The 17,013-nt window shown below is 34.7% G+C and overlaps 1 protein-coding gene across 2 annotated transcripts in view; it reads left to right on the top strand.

The window, feature by feature from the left end:
- Nucleotides 1-17,013, top strand: part of ITGA4 (integrin subunit alpha 4) — a 94,865-nt gene that overhangs the window by 21,827 nt on the left and 56,025 nt on the right. For both annotated transcript variants that reach the window (XM_006151630.3, XM_027773108.1), the window contains 8 exons: nucleotides 3,107-3,213; nucleotides 3,306-3,435; nucleotides 7,393-7,460; nucleotides 9,044-9,173; nucleotides 10,746-10,831; nucleotides 12,222-12,284; nucleotides 12,375-12,512; nucleotides 16,562-16,673. In XM_006151630.3, the coding sequence (XP_006151692.2) occupies nucleotides 3,107-3,213; nucleotides 3,306-3,435; nucleotides 7,393-7,460; nucleotides 9,044-9,173; nucleotides 10,746-10,831; nucleotides 12,222-12,284; nucleotides 12,375-12,512; nucleotides 16,562-16,673 (834 nt within the window). The remainder of the gene's footprint in view (nucleotides 1-3,106; nucleotides 3,214-3,305; nucleotides 3,436-7,392; nucleotides 7,461-9,043; nucleotides 9,174-10,745; nucleotides 10,832-12,221; nucleotides 12,285-12,374; nucleotides 12,513-16,561; nucleotides 16,674-17,013) is intronic.

Below are 17,013 nucleotides of genomic sequence, written 5' to 3'. Positions count from 1 at the left end.
GTGGTGTGTAGGCCTCCTGTGGAAGAGTCACAGCATTTTTTTAAGAAAGATTCTTGCTATAGGGTGTATGTGCTTGTCAGAGAGACAGAGATACAGAAAGCAAAAAGATCACCCTCCAAGGGAAATGGCCATGCCACAATGCCTTTTCTTCTATTCTCTTCTCAAAATGGGCACGCATGCACACACATCAAGCATGATTTCAAGCTGCTGGATCTGGGACTTGAACCATGGTTGGTTATATGGGAGTCCAGTGATGTACACCATCTGCTGGTCCCAAATGTTGTATATTTTAACAGAGATAATATGTTATTGTGATAGTCATCTTCTCTTGTCTTTAATTTTCCTCCTTTGCTCAATTGTCTTAGTTAACTAACTGTTGGTGACATACTTTTAAAAAGACTTCAGTGTTGGGGCTGGCAGGTGGTGTGGTGTTTAATGTGCTGGACCCCCACATGACAGATTTTGAGTCCTAGGCCTGACAGCTTTCTCACTTTCCCACTCTCTTGCTCTCTCTGTCTCTTTGGTCAAATTTAAATTATAATAACGATGATAATAATAATAATAAAATAAAGAGATAATAAAAAGGACAAGCATTTTCAGAAAAGATTTTCATAGATATTATAAGTAACAGGAATGTTTATTATAAGGAACAAGAATGTCTACTGCAGATCGAATGAATTTAGCGTTACCTATTTTAGATATTAGCTAAAAAAACTTGATTTTAGTGAAAAGACCAACTGAAAATTACTTTACAGTGAAAATTAAAATTTCCCATTTGTCATTCTTTTTCACTTTAGTTGTGTTGGTTTGGCATCAGGTAGCCACAGTAATAACTCCATAGCCCTTACACCACACATATAATACAGTTGTCTTTTTTTCTCCCTCTTTTCCTCTCTCACTTCCTCTTCTTACCCTTCCTCCCTTTCTTCATTTTAACACAGAAATCTTTTTATGTTCATCTGGACTCTCTGTTATTGAAGTTGGGGCTACAGCAATACTGCCTCCCCACTTCTATGGCAGGCATTGCTAATCAACTCCAGCATTCTTTTTCCAGATCTGTCTTTCATTTTCCTCCTTTCATTCTTGCCCTCCAGGAAGCCACTACCAATTAATGGAAGTTGTCATTATTCTAGAGAAACCTGCTGAGAAAAACATTGTCCACTTTCTATTGTAACAGTTTCTGAACATATGAGGCATCTAGGGTAGTCAGGGCCTCACCTGGACCTCCTGAATCAGAATCTCCAGAGGAGGGTCTAAAAAATTCTTTTCAGTTCAATTGTGTTTAAGGGTTTTGGTTTTCCTGACATTTTAGAAGACATACAAATATATATACAATATCTTTCTATATCCATAAACAAAATCTAGGAATAAATCAATAAATTTCCTGTGATAGCCACGAAATTTAGTGCACATAATCTCTCTTTCAAAATATTAGCCTTACCTGTATAGGGATTCTGAGTTTTCCTAGGGAGATTTATCTAAGGATCAGATTATAGGCAAAGGCCAAGTGCCTAATGATATAGAGAATGATCAACATTAGTCTATAAAAACTTAGTACCTGTTGACCGTTGTTCAAAGTTAAACTCAAGTTCCACATCCTTAACCAATCAAATTGATGCTAATAATTTCCCCTGCCATTAGAATTAGGCACAGATGGAATAAAATTGTAATGTGGCAGTTGAAGAAGATAAAAATAAAAATAGCAGAAAAAAATCTGGCAAGACTGCATCTTAGGGCTGGAAGGTGGCGTGGTAGTTAAGGGTACTGAACTCTCACATGGCTGACTGTGGTTTGAGTCCCAGACCTGGTGGCTTGCTTTCACACTTTCTCTCTCTCTCACTTGGCTCCTCTCTGGTCACATTAAAATAAGAATAAATAGGGACCAGCAGTTAGCAAAATGGCTATGCCGCTGAACTCCCATGTAGCTGACTGTAGTTTGAGTCCCAGACCTGTTGACTTAAACTCATGCCAGGCGTGTGTGTGTGCATGCCCAAGATCCCAAGAAGAGAATGGAGATTAAGAGATTGTGGTGTGGCCATCCCCCCGGGGGGGTGATATCTCGCTTTCTATTTCTCTGTCGCTCTCTGTCTTTCTGGTGAGCGTATGCGCCCTATAGCAAAAACCTCTCCAAAAAAGAAAAAAAAAAGAATAAATAAATAAAGTTAAATAAAATAATCCTTTAAAAATAGGGGAAAACAGAGAAAAAAAAAAGACTGCTTCTTATTCTCTCCCCAAAAATCACTTTTTTGAAATCACTTTAATAGAATCTGAGCTATAAAGCTAAAAATTATAAAATGCTAAAAAAAACCACTGTTAAGATCACTTCTTCTTATATGGTTTAGAAGCACTACATTGCACATGAGTATTTTATTTATTTCGCTTTCTATTGATGCACTTGCCTAAGTGCCTACTGACCTTTACTCACTACTGGAATTATCTGGTTTTCCAAGTTTTGTTTTGTTTTGTTTTGTTTTTGTTTGTTTGTTTGCCTTTGTTGAAAACATGAGTCACATTCTACCAAATGTAAAACACAGGGCAGTTTGGTTTAAATGCAGTGCACTATTAGTATGCTAATTATATGTTCCACTTTCTACATGCTCCATCGTCACCTTCCAGCTCCAGTAAAAACTGTGCCTTAGTTGCTGAGAACCATATTGTAGTCTTTCTATTCTTGATGTCCCAGTACAAGAAACCGTTTTAGTACTGCTCTAGTAACATTGCTTATGTTGCTGGATACATGGTCAAAAGAAAAGTACAAAATCTTTCCCACCCATTTGACAAGGAGGTTGTATTTGCCCAGCCTATCCCAGCCTATGTTGGTTTTAATTGGACTTCCTCCTTCCTGGCCATCTTGTTAGCTATCTCCTATATCATCAGAGATCATTTGTATGAACAGAAATCGCTTAATATGAGAAAGCAATTAACGTGTGAGAGAACAGTTGGTGCAGAGTAACTCTCATTTATTCCTGCATTGTGCTCCGAACATAAAATGATGGAGAAGTGGTTGAAGGAAAATACTGGATACGAGCAGGTACTTTTATTTTCTCTGCTCTTGCAGAACATTTTTTTTTAGATAACTGACGATAAAATTATGTTCATGCTGTAGGGAGCCCTGTTGGAGAACCCTGTGGAAAGACTTGTTTGGAAGAGAGAGATAATCAGTGGTTGGGGGTCACACTTTCCAGACAGCCGGGAGAAAATGGATCTATCGTGGTAGGTATTAAAATCTGTCCACTGATCAGTTGTGAAGTGGGGTATACTCGTTCTAACTTTCACATCATTCGGTCTCCTTTTATTTTATTCAGACTTGTGGGCACAGATGGAAAAACATCTTTTACATAAAGAATGAAAATAAACTCCCCATTGGTGTATGCTATGGGATGCCCTCGAATTTACGAACAGAGCTGAGTAAAAGAATAGCTCCATGTTATCAAGGTAAGGCATGGTTTTGGTATAAATTGGATCAACAGAGATAAGTGAATGCCTTTTAAGTTTTCTTTCTCTTTATTTTTTTTTTTCGTTATTCCAATTTTGGAGATTAGGAGAGAGGAAGCTTTAAATGACTGTGTTCTTTTTAACTTCTCAAAGTATTTCACCCTTCCCTTTTGCTACTGTTTAATGCAGTGAACATTAATTTTCCCAAGTGTACTTTGTGCTTTTAGAAATAGAAGTTCTGTAGTGTAATTTGAATAGTTCTAGAAACTAGTTGGAAATGACCCAGCTTTGCATTGTTTAGTTTAATTCAGCATACGTGAGTCTAATGCCTAGCAAATATAGGAGGACACTTAAAAACAAATAAAATTACATTGCTAAGTCCAGTGAGAAAGAAAAGACTGTTTAGAGTTCTTACTTTATCTTTCAGGAATCACCAGAAAGATTCAGAGTATAAGTGTAAGCAAATCTATCCCACTATTTTTTTTTTCAAATTCCTATCTATTCCTTGAAACTGCAAGAGATCCATGTCTTAACAAATTTTTCCTCCTGATTTTTTTCTAGTTTTTTAAAAATTTTATACATTCAATCACTGTACATCACCACAGCTTGTAAAATACATTTTCCGAGTATAAATACACCACACACCAGTCCAATAAAAGATATTACCATACCTGTTATCATCAATAGACGATCCTCCATATCTGTCCCTTAAATCTTATCTCTCTATTTTTCTCCCTGATTCCCTCCCTCTCGCTCTCATGTCATAACTTTTAAAGCTCTTTCCTGTAGAAATTCTATGTTATAGATATCAACAGTATTTATAGAGCTGGGATATAAACAAACAACTGAAGTGACCATATTAGGTATGAATGTCAATGGTGTATTTAAAATATCTGAAACAAAAGTAAAGTCCCAAAAATAGGTTTTCAGAAAAACAAGAAATATTTATGAATCCAACTACTAATTTTTTCTTTTTTTCAAAATAAAATTCAATACCCCTCTCTCCAAAATGATTGACTAATGTAACTTTGGGCAAGTATTTAAATTCACACAATAATACTGGGTTCCTTCTTCCCTGGTATTTAATGCTGCAGAGAAATTTATATAATATATATTTCTATTTTATCTTTCACTCTCCAGAAGAGAAAATGTTTATGTTAAATTCTCAGTTGCGGTAAAATTCAGTCTAGGCTTCTGTGTGTTCTTTACTCTCTTTTGCCTTGTAGCTTATGGATTACACTTTAAAATTTTTTCACAGAGGAATTTTTATTTTTGCTCACATATATCTAACCATGTTTTACAAAATATTAAAAATGGCACAAACCTAATATAGCTAACTTTGAAAATATAAGATCACGTTAGCTGTAGAAAGGGGTGAAGAGTAATAAGTGGTGGTACAGCAGTAATGTAATGCTTCATGATAATGGACCCAAATGGGAGGGTCCCAGGTTTGCATTCACAGATCTCCCTGTATACTGGGGGCACTCATGTCTTCATGCTCTTGATTTGGGCTAAGGCTGATGGTTGATTGTGGCATGGAGATGCCGTTGCAGGTGGCCTCTCTCCCCACTCTCTCTCTGTCTCTCTCAGAAAAGATGGATGAATTAACTTTGAAAAATAAAAAAGTATAAAAATAAAAAGAAGTGAAAAAATCGTAGCAGAGGATTATAATTATAAATTAGCAATTTAAGTTTTTTTTTACTTTTTAATATTTTTATACATTCAATCACTGTATATCATTACAGCGTGTAAAATGAATTTTCTCAGCATTAATATACTGCATATTAGTCCAGTTAAAGATATATCATACATATTATTGCTAACAGATAATTTTTCATTTTTTGTGTCCCTTAAATATTTTGCTTCTTTCTTTTTCCCTTATTTCTCTTCTTTTACCCTCCCCCATTTCTCACCCTCCACTCACACTTTATCTAGTATCTACAATTGTTCTTCATGCTTTTACATCTTTGAATCTTTCAGTTTCTGCCATAGAGTGCAGACATTTAGTGTATATTGAGTAGAGAAATACAGTGCCTCTCTTTCATAGTCTGTCTTGCTTCACTTAGCAATAAATCTTCCATATTCATCCACTTTCTATCGAATGAAAGGGTCTTCTTGTTTTCTTTTATGATTGAGTAGTATTCCATAGTGTGCATGTGCCATACTTATTCAATCCATTCATCTGTTCGTGGACATTAGGTTGGTTCCATATCTTAGCAATTGTGAGTAATGCTGCAATAAACGTGAATGTGCAAGTACTTTTCTGAGTGAGTGTATTTCTATCCTTTGGGTAGATACTAGGAGTGGAATTGTTGGATCATATGGTAGTTTGTAGCTATTTTTAAGTCTTTGAGAAACCTCCATATTGTTCTCCACAGTGGCTGTACTAATTCACATTCCCACCAACAGTGTAGGAGAGTTCCTTTTTCATCACAACCTAACCAGCGCTTACCATTTTTAATTTTTTTAATCTTAGCCATTCTGACTAGGATTTGGCAGTATTTCATTGTTGTTTTTATTTGAATTTCCTGTATGATAAGGGACATTGGGCATTTTGTCATATGATTTTGACTGTTTGTATGTCTTCTTTAGAGAGTTGTCTGTCCGGCCCATTTTTAAATTGGATTGATTTTTTAATTTTTTAATTAATTAATTTTTTTTGGTGGTGAACTGCTTGAATTTCCTGTTTATTCTGGTTTTCTTTATCTAAGTCATAGTATGCAAATATATTCTCACATTCTGAGGGTTGCCAGTTTATTTATTGTTTCTTTTGCTGTGCAGAAGCCTGATGTAGTCCCATTTATCTATTGTGAGGATTATTGCCTGTGCTTGGGAGTCTTATTTAAAAAGTCTTTGCCTACTCCAATGTCTCCAAGAGTTCCCTTGTGTTATCTTCTAGTAATTTAATAGTTTGTGCTCCTCGGTTTAGATCTTTGATTTATTTTGAGTTGATTTTTTCTTCTTCTTTTTTTTGGAGAGGTTTTTGCTATAGGGTGCATGTGCTCACCAGAAAGACAGAGAGAGACAGAGACAGAAAGCGAGAAATCACTCCCCGGGGGGATGAACATGCCACAATCCCTTCTCCTCCATTCTCTCCTTGGGATCTTGGACATGCATGCACACGCGCCCAGTGTGAGTTTAAGCCACTGGGTCCGGGACTCGAACCAGGATCGACTATATGGGAGTCCAGTGACATAGCCATTATGCTAACTGCTGGTCCCTTGAGTTGATTTTTGTTATCAGTGAGAGATAAGGTTCCATCTTTCTGCAGGTTGATACTCTGTTTTTCCAGCACCATTTGCTAAAGTGATTTTTCTTTTCCTCACTGGATTGACTGGTGTCCTTTATCAAAAATCAATTGGCTGTATGTTTTGGAGCTTATTTCAGGGATCTGTATTCTGTTACATTGGTCCACATGCCTGTTTTTGTGCTGATACCATGCTGGTTTTATTATCACAGTTTTGTGGTATGTTTTGGAGTCAGGTAGTGAGATGCCTCATATTCCACTCTTCTTCCACAGAATTACTTTGGCAATACTTGGTCTTTTTTGATTCCAAATTCTATGACTGTTTTTTCTCAATCTGTGAAGAATATCTTTGGTAATTTGATTGTGATTGCATTAAATCTGTAGATTAATTTGGGTAGAATTGACATTTTGATTATATTATTTCTTTCAACCCAGTAACATGGGCTGTCTTTCAGCCCACGTTTCATTTTTTGTGTCTCTTTTTAGCTTTTCATAGTTTTCCATGTAAAGTTCTCTGGCATGATTTTCAAGCTGCTGGGTCCTTGAACTGTGGTTGGTCATGTGAGAGTTCAACCCCTTAACCACCGCATCACCTCCTGACCCCCAAAATACAGATCTTAAAAGACATTTGTGTAAGGATTTACAAAAAAAAAGTAATTATATTTTTATTTAAAAATGAAATCCTGAATTGTTTTTATATTTTATTTTAGATTATGTGAAAAAATTTGGAGACAATTTTGCATCATGTCAAGCTGGAATATCTAGTTTTTACACAGAGGTAATAGCTCAAAAAATAGCTGCTTTGAATGTTTACATATACCACTTTAAGTCTTCCAAAGGTTTGCTGTGATAATGTCAAGGAAAAATGGTAAAACATCTGCATAATGTCTCTTAAATTTACAAATATTGCAACTTAATTTTCACCACTAAGTATTTCACATATATTTTGAGAAAGCATTATCAGATAGATATTATTAGCTTCACCATACAAGACCAACTAAAATCTATGCTGAAGAATATTACTTTCATCAGGAATTTAATGGCTGTAAAAAGTATTGGGTGGTTGGGAAAGTCATGATGCATTTTTGCATAGAAAAAATACCGTCATGACTTCCCTGATGCCCTAATAGCTACAGTTATTTGATTTATTAACTTAGGCATTAAAAATATCTATTCAATAATGTTACTTCTAATTACAAGTTGAAGGAGGAAAGAGGCAAGTGAGTATACTTTTTTTTATTATAATTGTAATAACTAGAGGAGTTAAGAACTTAATAGTATCCTCTTAAGTCAGATATCTACTTAAGAGAAACTGTCTTATCAACTCAGATAAACTATCTTACTCTCTTTCTAAAACTCCAGGATACACTATGAAAGGTCGCAGTTATACTGAACCCGTTTTCCCAGTTTCTCTTTAAAACCCCATTATGAATTTATGAATGTTTTCTATCTCCATGGAGATTAAGCTGTACCAAGTTTTGAGTTAATACATTCTATAAATATTAACTACTATATGAAAAGAATTTATAGTCATTTTTAAATATATTTAAAGTTCTGGTCATTTAGGGAGTACAGATGTTTGTTTACAGGTTTGGTTTGCTGAAAGTTTTCATACTGCATCTGCTAATTTCAACCTTCCTGTTTCCATTTCTGAAATTCTTATTTATAATAAAGCATTTGCATTTTCTATTGGAAATTTTTTTCGTAAGGTAATATTATGAGGAAAACTAATTAGCTGTGTTTTACATACTGAAATAAATTCTTTTCTTTTTTTTTTGTTTACTCTTTGGCAACACATGACTATCTCTGTAAGAGCACAAATGAACGATTCGCATACGACTTTCTGTAATAGACACCATATTGCCTCTCTTCCAAAAGCTTACTGTAGTATTCAGTGAGTCTACCTGCAATGTTTAAAATCCACTGAGAAGTATAAAGTGAGAGCTTCAGAGTCTCTTCTCTGAAGTTCCGTTGGGTCGTCAGAAAAGTCATGACGCATTTTGCATAAAATGCCATAGGAAAATGCATTATGACTTTTTTTTTTCTTTTTTTCTTTTTTTTTTTTTTCTTTTCTTTTTGATGATGGAACAGATAGCACACTAAAGATTTCAAAAGCCTAAGCTAGAGCACCATGGCTTTTCTGACAGCCCAATACTTTGGGGAGGAAAGTCATTAGCCAGTTTTTCAGGACTTCTCTCTGATATAATTTTTTCTTAATTCGTAAGTATTAAGTACTATTTCAGAAATGTACTATAAAAATATATTCTCTTCACTATTTACTTAGAATGCTACATATCTGGAGGAGGTTTTGTGTGATGAAATTTAACTTTTAAATGTTGATACATTGTTTTTTCCTCACAGGATTTAATTGTGATGGGCGCTCCAGGATCATCGTATTGGACTGGCTCTGTGTTTGTCTACAATATAACTACAAATAAATATAAGGCCTTTTTGGATAGACACAATCAAGTAAAATTTGGAAGTTATTTAGGTACTGTAAAAATTGATACTAGTTATTATAAGTAAGGAAATTATATTTCCAAAAATCCAAGGTGTCCACTAGGCAATTACAGACAGATCAGAAATTGTCTTTTAGAATGGAATCTATAAAACTTTAATTAGTTAGTAGCTTACATTTGAATATGTGGTAATGATCATCAATCTGTAATTCTTAGACTAGACCTCCTAGTTTAGTTTATTCCTCATAGTTCATTGCAAAAAAAACACTTACCATTGCGACTTTCAGTAGTTAATTTACAGAGGTGGCCTCTAGTGCATCCTTACCATAACCTAGGAACTTTTTCTAAGAACTTCGCATGAATGAATTCCTTTAAACATGCATTTACTAAGTAAGAAGCAATTTTAAAAAATAACTATTGAAAATGAATGGGACTGTTGACAGCATTCTAGACCAGGGGTACCATGTGAAACATATGACTCTAAAAATAGCTCATTGACCTTTGCCTCATAAATTCTTAGAATATTTCCCAGAGCTTAACTAATTTTAATTTTTATTATTATCATCTTCCTCCTCCTCATTATTATTTCGTAAGTCAGCAGCAGGACATTTATCATCTATATTTCTACAGAAATATAAATTTTCCTGGCATTCATTTTCTATTACAGTAAAATAAATGATTTTCTTATAGTTTCTTAGAAAGTACAGCTTCATTTAAAATGTTTATGCTTTAAACATGAACATTTATTCTCAAAAATTGTTATAAAACAAGCAGCATTTTTCCCATTCCAAAAGAAGGAATTCATTTTCAAAAGGAAAGAATTCATTTACAAGTCAACATCTTTTTGTTTATGATTAAAGGATGTCTTAAAGTATTATATAAGAAATGTAACTTGTAGCCAACAGATGGTCTAGCAGTTACATTGCTCTACTCCCACATGGCCAACCACCACCCAGACGTGGTGACTTGAAAATCATACCAGGCATGGGTGCATGCATGCCCGAAATCCTGGAGGGAGAATGAAGGAGAAAGAATTATGGTGTGGCCATTCCCCCTTGGGGGTGTTTTTGTACTTTCCCTGCCATTGTCTCTCTCTCTCTGGAGAGCAAATATGGCCTAAGGCAAAATCTTCTTTCAAAAAAGAAAGAAATGTAACTTAATATTGTGCCTGTTGTCAGGTGAAAATATTTTACCTTTTGTGTCATCATAAAGTCATCATTCTAGGTAGATTTCATGGCAAAAGTTGAAGTTTAGGAAGATTTTTATTTCCAGTTTAAAATGTTATATTTTATATACTCTGTTGTAATTCTAGAATCCAATGACTGATACTACACAGGGACTAATAAATCAAATATAAAGGTGCCGTTTTCAATTTCTAAAACTTGAGAATATAAACTACATGACTACAGTTTTATAACACATGTTAAAAATTGCTTAAAACATGTTTAAATGATCAGTTTTGAGTACTGCTGTATTAAATGTTTTTAAAACCGTGCTTAATGTAGTCATTTTGATTTCAGTCTTATTTAACTCAATGAGTAATTTATAATATAGTTTACTCAGTATAAATAATGATTTTCATATTTTTCTCCCTTTTCTTGAAGGATACTCAGTTGGAGCTGGTCATTTTCGTACTCACCATTCCACTGAAGTAGTTGGAGGAGCCCCTCAACATGAACAGATTGGTAAAGTAAGGATTACACTTTCTTATTTATTTATTCATTTCACAAAATTTCAGATAAATTGCAAAAGAGATAAAATATTAAAGGAGGAACTGCAAACATTGAAGGCATAAAAGATTAGATTAGAAATAATGAACATAGATGAATAGTATATGTTTAGTAAAACTGGTAAAAGAGTAGAAGTTTTAGGAAAAAAGCAGGGTCATTCACAAATCCCTCAGCAATTTTAGGAAAAATTTAGCAGAAAAACCTCAAGGGAAATGAAATTAATTAATATATAAATAAATTGTCTATAAAATGGGATTATATAAGTATATAATGGAGTTATGTAAGTATAGCCATATATATTCATTGATGAACAGTTTTATAGCTGAAGATCATTGAAGTAGCTACATTTTGCAGTAAGAATAGTAAAAATGTTATTTTTGGTTCTAATTTTGTTATAGTTTTTGATATATTTCTATATAAAAACTGAACACTCACTTTTTCTGGGCATTACATTTGAAAAGTGGGACAATCAGCACTATCCATGCCCTTTCTGTATGATAGTAAGATAATTTGTAAAAAGATTATTTTCCAAATAAGGCACATAAAGGTGAAAGTGTCATTTAAAAGTTTTTTGTTTTTTGGTTGTTTTTGGTTAAGTTTATTTATTTATTTAATAAAAAATTTTTTTTATTTATATTTGATCACTATATATCTTTACAGTGTATAACATTGCTTTCTCCAGCTTGAGTGCAGTGCATATCAGTCAAGACAGATATTACCATACACATTATCATCAGCACATAACTTCCCCTCCTTCCTTCCATTACCTACCCCCATATTACCCCATCCTTACTATCTGTAATATCTATAGTCGCTCTCTCTACTACTATACCTTCTAAACTTTTGGTTTCTGCTGTGGAGAGCAGACATTTGGTATATATTGAGTGGGTACATAGAAACTCTCTCTTTCATACTCTGACTTGCTTCACTTAGCATTGTCTTTCATATTCATCCACTTTATATCAAACATCATTTTGTTTTCATCATAAGGAGCGTGCACATGAGGGAAGCAGTAGGGAAATCCCTCAACAGGGTCTCATCATGGGGCAGTCTCCTTCCCCTGGCCCTCCAGCTTTTCAGGATCCTGAACACATGTATATAAACCCAGTGTGTTTTCAAGCTGACCTGAGGATCGAAACCTGTGGTTGGCATATGGCTTCCAGTACTACAATTCAGTTTGCTATCGACTCTGCCACCTGGCTGCACCCTTTTATGTCACTCTTTTTAAGATATAGTTGAATAACTTCCAGTTATAAAAATTGTTGTGTTGGTCAAACTACAAATAAGTTGTTTCTTAATAAGAAAACTTGATAGCAATCTAACCTGTTCTAATTCTTTTCCCAATTGTAGGCTTATATATTCAGTATTGATGCAAGAGAATTAAATATTTTACATGAAATGAAAGGTAAAAAGGTAATACGTCTCTACCTTGGGTATAGCTGAGGGATTTGTGAATGACTCTGCTTTTTTCTCAATGACCGGTTCTGGTTTGGTTTGCAACAGCTTGGCTCCTATTTTGGAGCTTCTGTCTGTGCTGTGGACCTCAATGCAGATGGCTTCTCAGATCTGCTTGTGGGAGCTCCCATGCAAAGCACCATCAGAGAGGAAGGAAGAGTGTTTGTGTACCTCAACTCTGGCTCGGTATGTCCAATTCCCCACAAACTGGAAACTACTTATGTAATTATGATCAAAACTGAAACTACTCTTTTTACTGAGTTTGGAAACTATATATTCTTCCACTTATTTCACTGGAAATAAAGTAAAACTTTTAATATTGTACTCATGCTATAAAAATGAATGGGACATGATGATGAATAGACAACCATCCCATTTTAATATTCCAAAAATATGAGATAAGCTGTTATGAAATTTCTTTATTCGCAACTTGGATGTGTTCTCTAATAATTAAAACTTTTTAATTCTCTTTTTGAAACAAATATAATTTGAAACAATGTGTTTTTTTCATTTTCTTTTTTTGTTTGTTTTGTTTTGTTTTCTAGAAGTTGCATGTGCTCACCACAAAAAGGCAGAGAAAAGAGAGAGGGAAAGTGAAAAATTGCCCCCAGTGGATGGCTTGTGCCCCCATTCCTTCTCCATTCTCCTCTTAGGATTTTGGGCATGCATGCACACATGCCTGGCATGTTTTTTCAAGCCACTGGGTCTGAACTCAAACTGCACGTTTGGCCATGTGGGATCCAGCCACCTCAACCAGCACCAATGGCTGACACCGAAACAATGATTTTTTTTTTTAATGCAGCCTTCAAAATGTAGATTTTAGTGATTCTTTAGTTAACATCTTTTTCTAATTCCATATGTTATAAAATATGACTAGAAATAGAAGATTAAAAATTAAGTGCTTTTAATTGCTTGATTTGAAAACAATTAGAAACAATATGTTTTGATAAAAATGTTAATTTATACAATTCATGTAGGTTATACTTTTGATAAGAATATAAAATCAACATAGTTATTCCAAAGTAGATATATCAGTTGTGTAAATAGACAACTACTGATTGTGGGTTTCTTTTAAAAGATGTATGATAATTTGGAGTAGAAATGGACCACTTGATGATTCACTCAACAAGAGTTCTGCTCGTTTTATCTTGCCAGCCTAACTTCTTGAAAGAATTAATAGGGTCTTCATGGAGTCTTCTTGGCCTCTTTCTTTTATTTGAAATACCAGACTGAGAAAACTGGCTAATTTCTTTGTTTCTTTTTAGAGACTTTTTTTGTTTGTTTGTTTGTTTTGTTATAGGGCACGTACACTTGAAAGAGAGACAGAGACAGAAAGTGAGAAATCACCCCCCAAGGGGGATGGCCATGCTGCAATCCCTTCTCCTCCATTCTCTTCTCAGGATCTTGGGCATGCATGAACATGCGCACGGCGTGAGTTTAAGCCATCGGGTCCGGGACTTGAACCACAGTCGACTACATGGGAGTCCAGCAACATAGCCATTATGCCATCTGCTGGTCCCTAAACTGGTTAATTTCTTATAGCACATTCTCCAACCTCATTAATTTCTTATGGCACATTTTCCAACCAGAGTTCAAGAAAGTAAAATCTATTTCAATAGGATATTTGTAGTCTTGTTTAATCAAGTTTTAGAGCATTTAATAAGTTCTTATGCAAAGCATCAGACTAAACTCTGTACAATTCAATAAATAAGACACTGATCTTATCAAGCTGGGAGATTCTCCAGGTTCCAAATATAGAACAGGAAAGTGATTTTATACATTGAGGTTTCCTAGACTATGTTCAAACCTAAATTTAATAGTAAAGGAATACCATCTACTCAGTGATAATTAGAATTTCATTATTGTGAGATCATACTTTTTGTCTATAAACATTTCACTTTTCCCTATCCAAAAATATCTTCCCTATACTTGCTATGTCCTCGTTCTCTTATCTTTCTAACTAAACTTTTTTGAGAACAGTTTAAACAGTTACATATATACCCCAAATAAAGCAATATAGGAACTTCATTTCCATTGAAGTCTTAATCCTAATATGAAAAACAGATAAAAACAGAATGCCTTTACTTAAAGAGCAAAGAAGTCCTACCCCCTTGACTACCCTGTTGTTCTTCCCTCTCGCTAACCCTGGGGCAACACTCTTGAAAACTGGGATTAATGTAATAAGCGATTTCAACTTTTAAATCTACTGACAGAGATGAATCTTCCTTTGTTTTTATCTAACATCCTTTTTCTCTCTCTCCAAAATGGCATTAAACTACGAAGTGGGGGTCTATATTTGTTCTTCTACTGAAGTATAAATGCCATGCAGAGAGGAATTATCTATCTTGTTTACTTGTGTTTCCTTGGGGCTTGGAAGAGTTTTGGACAAGTAGGTGCTCCAAAATTGGTTTCGTAGGAACTCAGGGAAGAATGATACTTGAATGACTGCCTTCCATTGACTTCTACTAAAATAGCTCTCAGGGGTCCCCAAAGAACTCTTGGTCACCACTCTCTGTGACTGGAGAACTCTTTAAAAAGACTGATCACCACTTCCTCTTGAATCTCTCCTCCCAGAACTTCAGTGCCACTGCACTGTCTCGAATCTGTGCCCTGTCTATCTTCCCTGGAATCTCTTCTCATCTCTGCTCTTTATTTACCTTTATAGGTAAAGGTGTTTTAATTTTTTTTTGCACTTTTAAAATTTATGTCTAATAGATGTACTTCTTTCCATGTCCAAAATGGATTTTTTTCCAGCATAAATGCATTACACATCAATTGAGGCAAAGGTATTACCATATACATTATCATTGTCTGCTCTTTAAATGGGTCATTTCCCCAGGAGAAAAGCTGTTTTATCCCTTATTCCTTTCCTGTAATCATTCACTACCTTGATGTCAGTGATGATATCTATAGAAATGATTTCCAGTCATCTTAGTTCATTTAAAGTAAAATAAATGATAGTTAGCAATTATCTGAAATGTAATAAAGCCTATAAAAAGAGCTGAGAATGACTTTAATCTTGACCCAGTTAGGCGCTGAGAGCTAGTGAAAACACCAACCATAGGAGGACACAATTAAATACAACTCCGTAAATGATACAGAAGTATATTCAGATTGGAAGAAGAAATTCACTTTGGGTCAAGAAAGTTTTACAGCGACAGTGGTATTTGAGCGAGAGAAGAAAGGGCATTTTTCAGTTGGAAAATGAAAGGTGAAAGACACTTCACAAGTGGAAGAGCACCGGAGTGCTTAGGAGATGAAGAATATATTTGAGAAGAGGAAAGGATCTATGAGGAGCAGTGTGTGGACTTTTTGTTTTAAATACAAGGAGCAGACATGATTAGTGTTCATAAAGAGAACTGGTAGCTAGTATTGCAACAGCTCACTATTGCGACATTATTGAATGTCTTACTGCAATAACCCATCTTCAAACTTTCGAGGTATCAGTTAACCAACCCATGTTCCACTGCTACTGAGACAAGGTTTCAAAGGCTAGTTTTAATCATGTCACCTCTCTTCACAGGAACTTTCAGTGGCTTCCTATTCACCAAATTAAGAGTAAATTTCCCTTGACAACCATAATGCTACACAATACACCTATAATCTTATTTTCTCTCTTATTCATTATATGTATCATTCATTATAACCAAATTCTTTGGATCGTGTATTTTGGTGGCAGTATTTTTTGTACTGTAATTAGAATTACACCTACCCTTTAAGAGCCACCTTGCTTGCCTCTATGAAAAGTTTTCTGGTTATTGCAATTAGGTATTCTTCCTTGATGCTTAGTTATTCCAAAGCAGTTTGTATTCCTAAGTCACTTAAATGCTTGCACAAAGTCCTCCCTCTAACTGTGGGCTTCTTGAAGAAAAGGATACACATACTGCCTGGTCCCCTTTCACCTGTTCACTCTGCACAGTGCATTGTCTTTAGTAGGAGCTCAATAAATATTTGCTAAATTGAATTATCAAAATGATTTATTGAATTTTCAAAGCTAGGGATCATGAAGTTTGACAATTTTTATGTCCTCTGAGCTCTAATCATACTACTACATGTGTTGACATTCTCAATAAATATTTATTGAATTGAACTGAGATGTGTGTACTAAAGCTCAGTCTGTAGTTTGTCCAACTTATTCGACGCATTAGAAAAATCCATATCCAATTACAACAGTAAATCATGTGTAAAGTTGTCAGAGTGTTATAATGACACCTTTTCTCTCCCTTTCTATCTAGGGAGCAGTAATGAATGAAATGGAAACAGAGCTCATTGGAAGTGACAAATATGCTGCAAGGTTTGGAGAATCTATAGTTAATCTTGGCGACATTGACAATGATGGCTTTGAAGGTAATTAAAAGTATTTAATTCGGTTCTTTATTTCTGCTTTTAAAATGGTTCCTAGATGAGAAGATGGCTGGAGTTTTGTGTTGCTTTCTATCTAGAAGATATCATGCTAAATGAAATAAATCAGATTATGAAAGACAAACTTTATGTCCTTGCTTAATATATACCAAATGTCTGCACTCTATGGCAGAAATTGAATACATGCTTAATTTGAATCACTAGTGCTAATAACTGATCCTGCAATGATTTCTGTTTATCAACTACTTTGGAACCAAACTTGTTATTTTTTTCATGATTATTATCAAGAATCAAGGACTTCCAGTTATTAGAGATTTAAGCACTC

The sequence above is a fragment of the Tupaia chinensis genome, unplaced genomic scaffold, assembly GCF_000334495.1.
Source record: "Tupaia chinensis unplaced genomic scaffold, TupChi_1.0 Scaffold000322_1, whole genome shotgun sequence".
In the NCBI taxonomy this organism is placed as follows: Eukaryota; Metazoa; Chordata; class Mammalia; order Scandentia; family Tupaiidae; genus Tupaia; species Tupaia belangeri.
The sequence above is the reverse complement of the archived record's forward strand: the minus strand, read 5'-3'. Positions and strand labels throughout refer to the sequence as shown.